This window comes from Artibeus jamaicensis, unplaced genomic scaffold (assembly GCF_021234435.1).
Source record: "Artibeus jamaicensis isolate MK-2021 breed Jamaican fruit bat unplaced genomic scaffold, CSHL_Jam_final contig_889, whole genome shotgun sequence".
Taxonomy (NCBI): Eukaryota; Metazoa; Chordata; class Mammalia; order Chiroptera; family Phyllostomidae; genus Artibeus; species Artibeus jamaicensis.
Window position 1 is genome coordinate 5,388,598 of NW_026522005.1, and position 13,413 is coordinate 5,402,010.

At 35.9% G+C, this 13,413-nt stretch overlaps 1 protein-coding gene across 1 annotated transcript in view; it reads right to left on the bottom strand.

The window, feature by feature from the left end:
- Positions 1–11,476, bottom strand: part of PDCL2 (phosducin like 2) — a 30,029-nt gene extending 18,553 nt beyond the window's left edge. The window contains exons 1-3 of the mRNA XM_037162240.2: positions 11,412–11,476; positions 1,820–1,940; positions 1,111–1,201 (exon numbers count right to left, since the gene is read on the bottom strand). Of these exons, the coding sequence (XP_037018135.1) occupies positions 1,111–1,201; positions 1,820–1,940; positions 11,412–11,417 (218 nt within the window). The 5' untranslated portion in view covers positions 11,418–11,476. The remainder of the gene's footprint in view (positions 1–1,110; positions 1,202–1,819; positions 1,941–11,411) is intronic.
- Between the last annotated feature and the right edge of the window lie 1,937 nt (positions 11,477–13,413).

Here is a 13,413-nt window from a genome sequence, read left to right on the forward strand (position 1 = left end):
TTGGAGGGGGAGATACTTTGAGATTATGCAAATACTGTGCTTCTTAAAGTTTCACCCACTCATTTTAGCATCTATCAGCAGATTTTGCCATGGGGGATCATTGTTGTGGTGTTCTGAAGGTAATTTTCCTATTTTCCTCATTCCATATACACTTATTAATGAGAATTCTTTACTGAGGAAGAAGTGTTACATCTTCTGAATTTGTTCATGTATTCAGTTCATTATTTATCTCACTATGAACTCATGAATATTTATTTTATTATTTGTTTTATAATCCAATATTATATTTATTTTATTATTCAAGTTGTCCCAACTCTGGTCATTGAGGGATCTTTTAGGTTGGCTCTTATGCCTAAAAAACATTGTATCACTTCTTTACTTGTGGGCACCATAAGATGGTCAAGACTCATATTGTACTTTCTCAACTCACACTGTGTAATAAAGCAATTTTCCAAGGCACGCTGGTTCTATTTTTTTTATGCATGCTAGGTGTGTTCACTGCTACTTGAGTATTGCTGCGTGTAGCCCAATTCACTGAGTTTTGCTTTTTTTTTTAATGTTAAAAACAACCTTGCATTCCTGGGACCAGTACTACTTGTTCAAAGTGTATTATTCTTTTTTAAAAAAAATTGCTAGACTTAATTTGCTAATATTTTGTTTAAAATTTTGTGCCTACATTCATAAGAAATATTTTTCTATAGTGTTCTATTTTTATAATTTCTTTGTTTTTAGTACCAAGATAAGTTAGGTAATGTATGTACCTATTCTAATTTCTGAGAGAATTTACGACTTGCAATTAATTGTTAAATGATAGAAATCATTGACAGACAGCATGCCAGAATGAAAGTTATGGCCCTCCTTTTATTGGACATTTATGGATACTTTCCACTTTACTCATGTCACTTGATGAAGTTTTGTGGGATAGTTTTTAATTTAGGCAAAGGCAAAAAATTAGAAAAAAATTCTGCCTTATATGTTAGTTTTAAAATCTTTAAAATTAGTTTTGTTATTTTTTAATCTATTGTGTAGATAAAATGGGGCTTTGTCTTAGTTTCATGCTTACAACACTTCTTTCCAAAACTCATCAATCATCCCAATGAATCACTGTACCTATATGTTTCAATAGCTCTCATATCTTCATCATCAAATTCATCTTCAGCTTCCTTCAACTGTGCAAGAGTCATCTTTTCATATGGTTTAACTAAAACAAAATAAATTGTGGACAATTGAATTGCTTAAAAATAATTTTACTTTACAGTCACATGTCTAGAGAAAATGATATATTAAATAAATGGAGATTGAGACAATCTTTAATGTTGCAGTGCCTGCAATTTATAACATTACTTTCAGTCTGACTGCTTCAGGTTTGCTTAGAGTTATTACCCGCTCAGAGTTCACAGAACTACTAGGCTACATGTACAAGTAAATGTAAAAATCAATTAGTGGTGGAAGAGGGTATAGGGGGGCATAAATAGTGATGGAAAAATAATAAAATAGACCCTATAAATTTAGATTTTTTCCAAGTGCCAGAAAATCTTGACAAATAATGTATACTATATAGAATAATCAAAATAGGAGGTAATTACAAGGTAGAGAAATATGGTAGAGAAGGAAAAAGTATCAGTAAATTTTAGCTCTATTATTAACTAGCATGTGAATTTCAACACATGAATTAGGAACTTCAGATATCAGCACAAGTATGGGTGGGACATACTAAATGATTTCTAATGTCCTCTCTCCCTTGAGGTTTATGAAATACACTATCATTATAATAATTATATTATCCCCTTCATCCAGCCCACCAAATGCATAACTATACCCATTGCTTCTTTCTGTAAACGTAAAACCATCTCTTCAATTTCATCTTTTGGCTCTTCTTTTGGAGGAAGAATGCCAAAATCTCTTAAAATTTCATTCCATTCTGTATCTTCATTTGGATCCTATATAAAAATAGAAAAAAAATCTGTTAATATAATTGTGCATTTTATTATGTATAAAATTGATATGTAGAATTTCCAACTATGCAATGAACTCTACAGATAACTACATACATTAGTTTCAAAGAATAAAACAAAGTGGTCTACTTTTTTCCCATTTCCCAGAACTAATGGAACTACATACTTAGATAAACAGAATATATTCTTTACTGAGGAAAATAACAGAGATTTTAAAAAATTAGAACACATATAAAATATTAATGAAGTAAACTCAAAAGGCCATGGAACATTTTCTGATGACTGTAGTAGGCAAAACCAACTCTCATTATGAACAAATACTGTTTTGTTTCTAGTTCCACATGCACATTCAAGACCTCCTGGTAAACTTGCTTCTCTTTTGAGCTACAATGTATGCTTTGCAGGGCCTGTATTCCCAAGGCAAATCTTAGAAGAGGCCAGGAATTTTCCTATAGGTTAATTTCTGTCCAATCATAATTTCCTTCTATGCAAATTACCTTTTGTTCCTTATTACTTAGGATTTGATATATTGATTTCTGCATTTATAGAAGTTGCTTATCTTATGTTAACTACTGTTTCTCTAATTTGCTGTCCATTTCTTTCTGGTATTTCCAGAAGAAGGGAATGAATACTGTGGCAAACCAACTATAAGATGGCCTTGGCTGAGCTCCACTTTCTGGTATTCACATCCCTGAACAATCCCCTCTCCTTAATTATGGGTGAGAACTGTGCTGTGCTGTTACCAACAAAATATGACAAAAGTGAAGAAATGCCATTTCTGTGATTGAAATTCTATAGATGGCAACTTCTATCTTGCCAGCACTCTCTCTCACTCGCTGGCTTCAATGAAGCAAATTGCCATATTGTGAGTTGTCCTATGGAGAGAACTACATGACAAGGCAAATGTAGCCAACAATTACCTAGAAACTGAGGTCCTCAGTCAAATAGACCCAACTACTATGAAAGACAGGTGTGTCAAACTCATTTTCACTGGGGGCCACATCAGCCTTGCCATTGCCTTCAAAGGGCCAAAATAAGTTTAGGCTGGGATAAATGTAACTACTCCCTAACTGTTATGATGTTGAAATTACATTGGGCCTTTTGAAGGCAAGGGAGAGGCTGATGTGGCCCCACTGGAAATGAGTTTGACACACCTGATAAGGGAACTTAGAAGTGGATTCTTTCTCTGTGATCACTTCAAACGGGACCTCAGATCTGGTTGACACTGTGATTGCAACTCTGTAGGAGACTCGGAAGCAGAGGGCCCAGCTAAGTAGTGCATGGATCCTTGACCCATAAAAATTCTGAGATAATAAATGATAGAAACCATGTTTTAAGCCATGAAGTTTGTGGTAATTTGTTATAAAACAATAGCTAACTGCAAGAGGCCGAGAGGCTAAGAAATTAAATAAAGGTCCATAAGTATGAGCACAGTGACCAAAGGCAGAAATCAATTTTTAAAAGAGTAACTGGGAGAACATCATATGTCTGGAATTTTAGGGAAAAAAATTCTAAACAACCCATGGGTCAAAGAAGAAACCACAAGGGAATCTAAAAACATTAGGAATTTTGTGACAGCAATAAAACCACATATAAAACATAGTGAGCTTCAATTAAACAGTTCATAAAAGGATTTTTATACCCTTAATTTAACATACTAGAAAATAAAAAAGTCTTCAAAATTAAGTCATAAGCCTCCTACTTTGGAAAAATAACACCAAAATTTGTCAAAAGTAGAGGTAAGGAAATAATGAGGGTGAAAGTAGAAACTGATGAAATGAAAAAATGAATATATAACAAACGTAAAGGCTAACAATTGATTCTTAAACAAGACTAATGAAATTTGTAAACACTTGCCAATTCTAATTTTAAAAAGTGAGAAGGCACAAATAACTAATATTAGAAATGAAAAATGGGAACTATTTTAATCAGCCAATGTCAATATTTTAATAATAAAAATTCTATAGCTATGTATTTGGTCTCAACCCCAATAACACCCCCTTTTTCTTTTTTTTTTTTTTTGATACCAAATTTTCTTATAAACCCATTTTTTTTTTTTTTTATTTTTATTAATTTAATCACCATTTTTTGTTTGTTGTGCAAAGTTTTTTAAAATTAAATTAATTATTAAAAAAAACCGCCCGGCCCCTGCTCCCCCCTTTTTAATTTAATCTTTATTGTATTTCTTCCATTACCATTTAGTCCTCTTATACTCCCCTCCCCTCAGCAATCACCACACTGTTGTCCATGTCCATGAGTCCTTCTTCTTTTTTTGCTCAAATCCTCCACCTCCTAACCTCCCCCCACTAGCTGTTATCCCACTCTCCATCTATGAATCTGTTCCCATTTTACTTGTTAGTTCAGTTTGTTCGTTAGATTCCACAAATGAGTGAAATCATATGGTGTTTGTCTTTCTCTGACTGGCTTATTTCACTTAGAATCATGTTCTCCTGGTCCATCCATGCTGTCACAAAGAGTAAAATTTTCTTCTTTCTTATGGCCCAGTAGTATTTCATTGTGTAAATGTCCCATAGTTGCTTTATCCACTCATCTACTGATGGACACTTAGACTGCTTCCATATCTTGGCGACTGTAAATAACTCTGCAATGAACATAGAGGTGCTTATGTTCTTTCAAATTTGTGTTTTGAGTTCCTTTGAATATATTCCCAGAAGTGGGATCACTGGGTCAAAAGGAGTTTCATTTTTAATTTTTTAAGTATCTCCATGATGCTTTCCACAGTGGTTACATTGCCACCAACAGTACAAAAAAGTTTCCTTTTCCCCACATCCTCACCAGCACTTGTTTATTGATTTATTGATGATAGCCATTCTGACAGGTGTGAGATGGTATCTCATTGTGGTTTAATTTGCATTTCTCTGATCATTACTGATGTTGACCATCTTTTGATATGTCTATGGACCATCTGTGTGCCCTCTTTGGAGAAGTGTCTATTTAGATCTTTTGCCTATTTTTTAACTGGGTTGTTTTTTTGTTGTTGAGTTTTGTAAATACTTCATAGATTTTGGATATTAACCCTTTATAAGAAGTATCGGTAAATATATTCTTCCATTCTGTAGGTTGTCTTTTTAATTTTGTTGATGATTTCCTTTGCTGTGCAAAAACTTTTTAGTTTGATGTAGTCCTGGTTGTTTATTTTTTTCTTTTGTTTCCCTTGCCTGGGAAGACACATCTGATAAAAAAATTGCTATGAGCAATGTTCGAGATTTTGTCACCTATGTTTTTTTCTAGGATTTTTATGGTTTCAGGTCTAACATTTAAGTCTCTGAACCACTTTGAATTTATTCTTTTGTGTGGTGTAAGAAGATGGCCTGGTTTCATTTTTCTTCACCTATGTGTCCAATTTTCCCAACACCGTTTATTGAATATTCCATCTGTGGGTTTTATTTAATATTGAATATTCCAGGTGTTTACTGAATATTCCAGGTATGGGTTCATTTCTGGGCTCTCTATTCTGTCCCATGGATCTATGTGTCTGTGTGTGCATTAACACCATGCTGTTTTGATTACTATGGACTTGTAATATGGAGTCTTGAGAGGAAAACAAATATTTAAAAAGAAGCTCCTCTCTATTGTATTTTGTTCACCGTTTTTTCTATTTAAGGTGGAAGCTTAGATCATTGACCATAACTTTTCTTTTCTAATATAAACACTTAAAAGCTATAAATTTCCCTTAAGAAAATTCTTTAGCTACATCCTACACATTTTAGTATGCTGTATTTTTATCAGTTAAAATATTTATCTCACTCGTGATTTTTTTTACTGACATTTCTATTATTTCCAAGGATACTGTTCAATTTTTAAATAATTTGGGATTTCTAATTTAATTCTTCTTGTCAGAAATATACTTTGGCAAGATTTAAAATTTTAAACATATTGGCTTGTTTTATGACCAAGCATATGGTTTATCTTAGTGAATACACCATACTGTGTATGCTTACTGAATGCTTAAAAAAATGTGTATTCTGCTATTGATATATGTGTATCTCTATAAATCAGTGAATGGTTTACAGGTTTGTATCTTCTATTTGTTAGCAATTTTTGTATCTTATTGTTCTATCAATTAATAGAAGGAAAATATTTAAATCTCAAATTATGGTTGTGAATTTGCCTATTTCTTCCTTAAATTCTGTTAGTTTTTGCTTTATGTGTTTGAAGCTTCATTATGCAAATACAGTTTTATTTTGTAATCTTTCCCTGGTGAGTTTCTCCTTCTATTATTATATTTCTTTTTATTTCTACTGGTAATTTTGATCATGATGTCTATTTTGTTTCATACTAATATAGTCTTTCTCTAGTGTATTCCTAATTACTTTTAAAGTAAGTCATTTTTAATTTTCTTCTTTTCAACCCATCTTTGTGTCTGCATTTCAACTGTGTCTTCTGGCAATCATTTATAGTTAGATCTTGCTTTGTTGTCTATTCTGACAATCTCTACTTTTTAATTAAAGTGTTAGCCCATTTACATTTAACATAATTGTTAATACTGGATTTAGAACAACTATCATCTGATTTTTTTATTAGTCTCATAGTTTTTTGTTCCTCTCTTCCTTTCTTGCCTTCTTTTGCTTAAATATTTTTTAAGATTCCATATTTTACAACTCAAGTTTTAGGTATACATCTTTGTACTATTGTCTTAATATTTGTTCTAAAATTATAATGAGTATCTTTAACTTATTACAGTTTACCTAGATTTAATATTGTACTATTTTACATAAAATATGCCAAGTATATAGTCATGTGTCACTAATGACAAGGATACATTCTGAGAAAGGTGTCAGGCAACTTCACTGTCATTCAAACATCATAGAGTACACTCATACAACTTTAGATGGTCTAGCTTACTACATGTCTTGACTACAAGTATAGCTGATTGCTCCTAGGCCACTAACTTACAGAGCATATTACTGGACTGAATACTGTAGGCAATTATAACACAATGGTATTTGTGTATCTAAACATAGAAAAGTACAGCAGAAATATGGTATAAAATATTAAAAAGTGGTGCAACCATACATGGAACTAACCATGACTGGAGTTTGCAGGATTAGAAGTTGCTGGGTGAGTCAGTGAGTGAATGTGAAGGCCTAGGACATTGCTGAATACTACCTGTAGATTTGATAAACATTGTCCCACAAGCCCGTCCCCTGCTTCTTTCCAGCAGTGTCGGAAATAGAACACTAGAGCAGTCAGTGGTGCTCAATGAGCTGGAATGTGGACTGCACTGGTTGAAATATTGAGGAGGAACTGGCTGAGTTAGGTATAGATTACCATTAATAGTGACTGTCAGGAGGAAATGAATGCTGGCTCGAGAAACAGAAATAAGAAATCAAGATGGAGACAAGGGGACATTGGAGATTGTCATAGCAATGTGGTTTTGGCAATTGTATGTTGGAGCCGTGGTCAGATTAGTGAACTCCATGGTATTCAACTAAAAAAAAAAAGAGGGCATATAACATGGAAAGGGTGTAGAACTGAGGACTCAATAGTTTGACTTTGGAAATTTGTTTCTGACCCTATCTGGCAAAAAGGGCTCACTCTGGCATTGAATTTATGAAAGAAATAAAACGCATGCTTTATTTCAGTACAACCTGAAAATACTTCCAAAGTATAAGAACAGGCCAGCTCCACACTACCTCAGAAAGCTTGTACTAAAGTGACAGTGGCACTTAATACTTACTGGCTCCTGTGGACTTGTGTCCTTACACGGGATTTTAGTTCTTCAACAAAGAATTAATAGCACTGTACTCAGCTACAACTGAGAGGAGTGTAGCACCTTCTGAATATGTTGAATTAGCAGGGACAGGCTCCTCTGTGCTGAAACAGGTCAGTGGCTGACTGACTGGGGTGCAATCTGAGCACTCAAAATGGGGCTTCTGTGAGTGGGAGGAAATCTACTGCCAAGCTTCTGGATATTGTTCCCATTAGAGAAAAAAAATTCTTCCTGAACCACATGTCTTTCTATTTCTTACAGGGAATTCAGCTCCATTATAATCTAGGACCACCACCATCTATGCAGTCCATCATCAACCAAAAATATACTTATTTTGTGGTATGTGACTCTATTTGTCCTTTTGTGACTGGCCTATTTCATTTTACACGTTTTCAAAGATCATCCATGTTGAAGCACATAACAGAGTTTCCTTGTATTTTAAGGCTGAATAATATTTCATTGTATGTTCACACCATAGTTTCTCTGTTCATCCAATGATGGACATCTGCATTGTTTCCATCTTCTGGCCAGTGTGAATAATGCTGCTATGAACATATGTGCACAAATACTTATTTAGAGTTCCTGTTTTCAATTCTTATGACAATACACCTAGGAGTAGAACTGCTGGATCGTATAATTCTGTGTAATTTTTAAAGGAACTGCCTAATCTTGTTCACAGTAGTTATACCTCTTTACAATCCTACCAGCAATACACAAGGGTTCCAGCTTCTCCATATTCTCACCAACACTTGTCAGTTTTCTGTTTTTAATAATGGTTTTCCTAATGGATGCGGTCTCTCATTGTTGTCTTTACGTTTCTCTAATGAGTAAAGATACTGAGCATCCTTTCATGTGCATATTAGCTATTGTATATTTTCTTTGGAGAGATGTCTGTTCAAGTTCTTTGCCCACTTTTTTATGTTTTATTTTTAAATCAAGACAATTTTTAGGCCAGGTTTAGGTTCACAGCAAAATTGAGGGGAGAATACAGAGATTTCCCATGTATTTTCTGTCCCATGAATGCATGGACACCCCATTATCAACATCCACCACCAAGGTGATACCTTTGTTTAAAGCAGATTCCTCATTTAAAACCAAAATTTTTAAAAAAAGAGGGTAAATAGGAACAGTTTTTTTTATTAGGACTTTTGGGTTCACAGCAAAATTGAGTGTAAGGTACAGAGACTTCTAATAAGCCTCCTGCCCCCACACATGCACAGCCTCCCCCATTATCAACATCCTCTACAAGAATGATATATTTGTTACAATCGATGAACCTACACTGACATGTCATAATCACCCAATGTTCATATTGTACATTATGCTTCACTCTTGGTGTACAGTACATGGTTTGGACAAAAATGTGTGATGACATGTAGCCATGACTGTGATATGATAGAACATTTACAGTGCCCTCAAAATCCTCTGTGCTTTGTTTACTCATCCCTTCCCCTCCTAACCTCTGGCAACCACTGACCTTTTCATTGTTTCCATAGTTTTGCCTTTTCGAGAATGGTATACAGTCAAGATTATCCAGTATGAGCTTTCTCAGATTGGCTTCTTTCACTTTGTAATACTCATCTGTTACCTCCATGCCTTTTCATGGCTGGATCATTTCTTTTTAGTGCTAAATAATATTCCATTATCTGCATGTACCACAGTTTATACACTCACTTACCTACTGAAGGACATAATGATTGCCTCCAAATTTTGGTAGTAATAAATAAAGCTGCTATAAACATTTGTGTACACTTTTTATGTAAATATAAAGTTTTCAGCTCCTTTGGATAAGTAACAAGGAATGTGACTGCTGGATCAAGTGGTAAGATATGATGAGTCTTCCAAAGGCTGTACCATTTTGCATTCCCACCAGCAATGAATGAGAGAGAGCTCCTATTTCTTCCACATTCTCACTAGTACTAGCTCTTGTCAGTGTTCCTGATTTTGGTCATTTCGTAGGTGTGAAGTGGTCTCTTATTGCTTTAATTTGCATTTCCCTGATGACACAGATGTGGAGCATCTTTTTATATCCTTATTTTTATTGGTTTATAGTTTTGGTATTGAGTTTTTTTATATTCTGCATGTTATTTTTAATCAAATATATATTTTGAAACTATTTTCTCCCATTCTGTGCTTTGTATTTTCATTCTATCAATAGTGTCTTTTGATGCATAAAAGTTTAAATTTTGATGTTCAATTTATATATTTTTTCCTTTTTGGTGTAATGTCCTAGAAATCATTGCCAATCCAATGTCATGGCAATTTCTCCCTATATTTTCTTCTAAGTGTCTTATAGTTTTAGTTCTCACTTCTAGGTTGTTTGATCCTTTTTCAGTTACTATTTATTTATAATGTGAGCTAGGAGTCCAACTTCATTCTTCTGCATGTGGTTAGTTTTCCTGACACCATTTGTCAAAGAAACTATCCTTTCACTTAATGGTCTTGCCACCCTTATTGAATATCATTTGACAGCACATGTGAGGGCTTCTTTCTGGGTGTTCTAGTCTATCCCATTGATCTGTATCTCTTCCTGGCAGTACCAGACTGTTTTGATTACTGTTACTTTGTAGCATGTTTTGAAATCAGAAAATGTGTACCTTCTTTCTTTGTTAATTTTTTCAAGACTGTTTTGGCTACTTTGGGTCTCATGATTTCACATGAATTTTAGGATGGGTTTTTCTATTTTTACAAAAATATCTCTGGGATTTCGCAAGGGATTTCACTGAATTTATAGATTGCATTGCGTATTGACATCTTAACAATATTAAGTCTTCGAATCTACAAAGGCGTGATGTTCTTCTATTTATTTATTTCTTATTTAATTTCTTTCAGCAATGTTTTGTAGTGTTCCGTGTACAAGTCCTTTGCCTCCTTAGTTACATTTATTCCTAAGTACTTTGTTCTTTTTGGGTGCATTCATACATGGAATTGTTTTCTTAATTTCCTTTCTGATTATTCATGGTGCATAGAAATGATACACCGGTGTATAGAAATGTATACACTGCATACACTGGATAAAATGTACTAGTTAGGAATATATAATTAACACAAAAGGACTACCCATTAAAATTACAAGTAGCTAAAAATATCCTAATAAATTATACAGTATGTATGATTACCAAAAGTAAGTATGTAAAACAAAAAAAAATCAGTGGTTTTACTTCGGGGAAGCAGGTGGGAAGAAGCTGTTTCTCTAAGTCAGAAAGTGAGAATCTTACTCTGATAAAGGAACAAAAGAGCAGGCATTTTAGACAGAGGTGCAACCTTCTAAATAAATGGAAGTCTAACAACAGAGCTTTTGTGATCAGATAGGAGAAACTTCAGGGACGTTCTCAATATAGATGCAACTACTAGGGTTTTCATTCTGATTGTTCTTAAGGTTGTGGGGTGGGATATATAAATTGAATCACTCTTGGGCTAAAGCTGCTGATCTGTTTGTAAGTCAGAAGTAGTGCAGCCTTAAGATTCCCAAGATAGAGGTGTGAACACAATCCCAAACAACTAACCTCCAGCGACAAACCTTGAGAAAAAAAAAATGGCCCTCTGTTGGAGTTTATTTGGATTTCTCTTCCATCTTAAGATGCAGGCAAAATTTAGCTCTTACCAAAAATAAATGTTAAAACCCAACCCTTGTGGGCCGCCCTCCCCATTCCCAATCTGCCTCAGGCCCAGTCGAAGACTCTGCTGGGTGCCCCCAACTGCCTTCGGCCTGGGACTCCGACCTGCATGACGTACGGCCTCTACTTTCCCGCGACGGTGCCGACCAACCCTCGCCGAGGGATTCGCGTCTCAGACGTCCCTTCTAGGCGGTAACAGAGACCCGAGCCGACCCAGCGGTTCCCACCGACACCCGGAGGGGGCGGGGAGACCAGAGACTCTTACGCACGTTTACGCACGCGATTCCCACGTCGCGGGGTCGCCAGGCAACGCCGAGGCGCCGTCAGTGGAGGTTGCGGGTTCTGACGCTCTAGGTGCTGGGGTATTTACCCCAAATGGTGCCTTTTCTGTTTACCAAGTGGTGCTGACGTTGGCATTCCTCCCACCCTTCCGTACACCGCACCAAATCAGCGCAGTTTCCGAGCCCTCTGTCACCCTGCGATCCTATCTTCCTGGAGCGATAAAGTGCTGAGGAGAGAACCCTTCAGAGAAGTTCTTAACTAGGAGCCCATAGCCTATAGTTGGGTGGATTTTAGGGAATACCTAACCCCAAGACCCCAACTGTACACGTAATTTTTGTTGTATGTGTAACAGTTTGGGGGAGGGGTGGTGGGAGTTACGGACCAGACGGATAGATTCTCCAACGGCACTCCACCTCCAACTTAAGAACTCACTGCGTGAGTAGAGCGAAGCTCTGGTTTGGGGTAGGAAACCTAGATAGGTGGGTTCCTTGGTGTTTAGGTTAAGGAACTGTTTATCGGGCGCTGCCAGGATCATAGGGTAAACATTTGATGGCACTGCCGAAGAAGTTTATAAACACCGGTCACGGAGATGCACTGATAGGATTTGGAGGAAAAAATGACAGTGTTTTTAAGGATGCGATGCTGAGCTTGGGCTCAGTATTGGACCTCTTCATCTGTAGAGCTCAGTTAACACTCAACACAAACAAAGCCTGTACTCCCAATAGCCTATCCACTTTCTTGTGTTTGTGTGTAAGATACTGTGTTAAATATAAAATACTTTAAAACATCCCACATTTTTGTAAACATATTTTGGTATTTTTTCTCACATGATATTGAAATAATTTTAATATCATGTGAGTCCCAAAACATGTAAGTGGCCCAAGTCTCTGGCATTCTGAGAGGCTCTGGGAACTATTTCTTAAATAGTATTCCACTCCATTTTCTTATTTTGACTCTCCAAAATTCATGCTAGTTGATTACTATACATTGCACTACCTAATGTTACCCTGTCCATCTGCTGCTTTAGAGCAGGAGGCCCTCTCAGCTTTCAAGACCCCATCTTGTCACAGCTATTCATTTTTTGAAGCTGACTGTACTTTTTGTCCTGTTCTGCTCCATTCTTTTACTATGTTCTTGATTGAGAAGTAGACTCAGGGCCTTTATTAGTATAAAGCATAATTTAATTATAATCAGTGGTCAACATTAATAAGACAAAGACTTGTCAGATTTCTACTCTGAAGACTATGAGCTCTAGTCCTGTCCACTCAGAGAGCCACCCCTCTCTATATCAGCCAGCAATCTGCTTGGTGAAGTAGGGTAGTTATGCAAGAGCGGGGGTGTCAGAAAGAAAAAACCCAAGGGAACTTGAAGGGAGATAATCGCAACATCCATCTGAGGTTAATTCTGTGTCCACCAAACCCTGACTTGACATAAAAAGTTGTTCCAGTGTATTCATGATCGTCTGAGACTTTTCCTCCAGTAATGGACAAGATTGGGTGCCTTCCAGATGGTGCAAGGTAAAACAACTTATTTTAAGATAAAGTGAATACTACTAGTTGGTAGAAAAAGCTAGTCCCCTGATATGTTTGTAGCAATCATACATCAATTTTACAGGCTATAAATCAGAAGTTGCTTATTGAACTGTTGGATGGATCATGGCCAAACCGCCCAACAGGTTTAGCTGGTATTCCTCCAGCAGGTTTAGTTGGTATTCACAAGACTGTTAGCTCTTGGGCATTCTGGTATTTATAAGAGCTGGTGATTTTGTCACTGGCAAAATCCAAATAGGGTCAACTAAAATAGCTCATTAAAACTCAATTGTCTA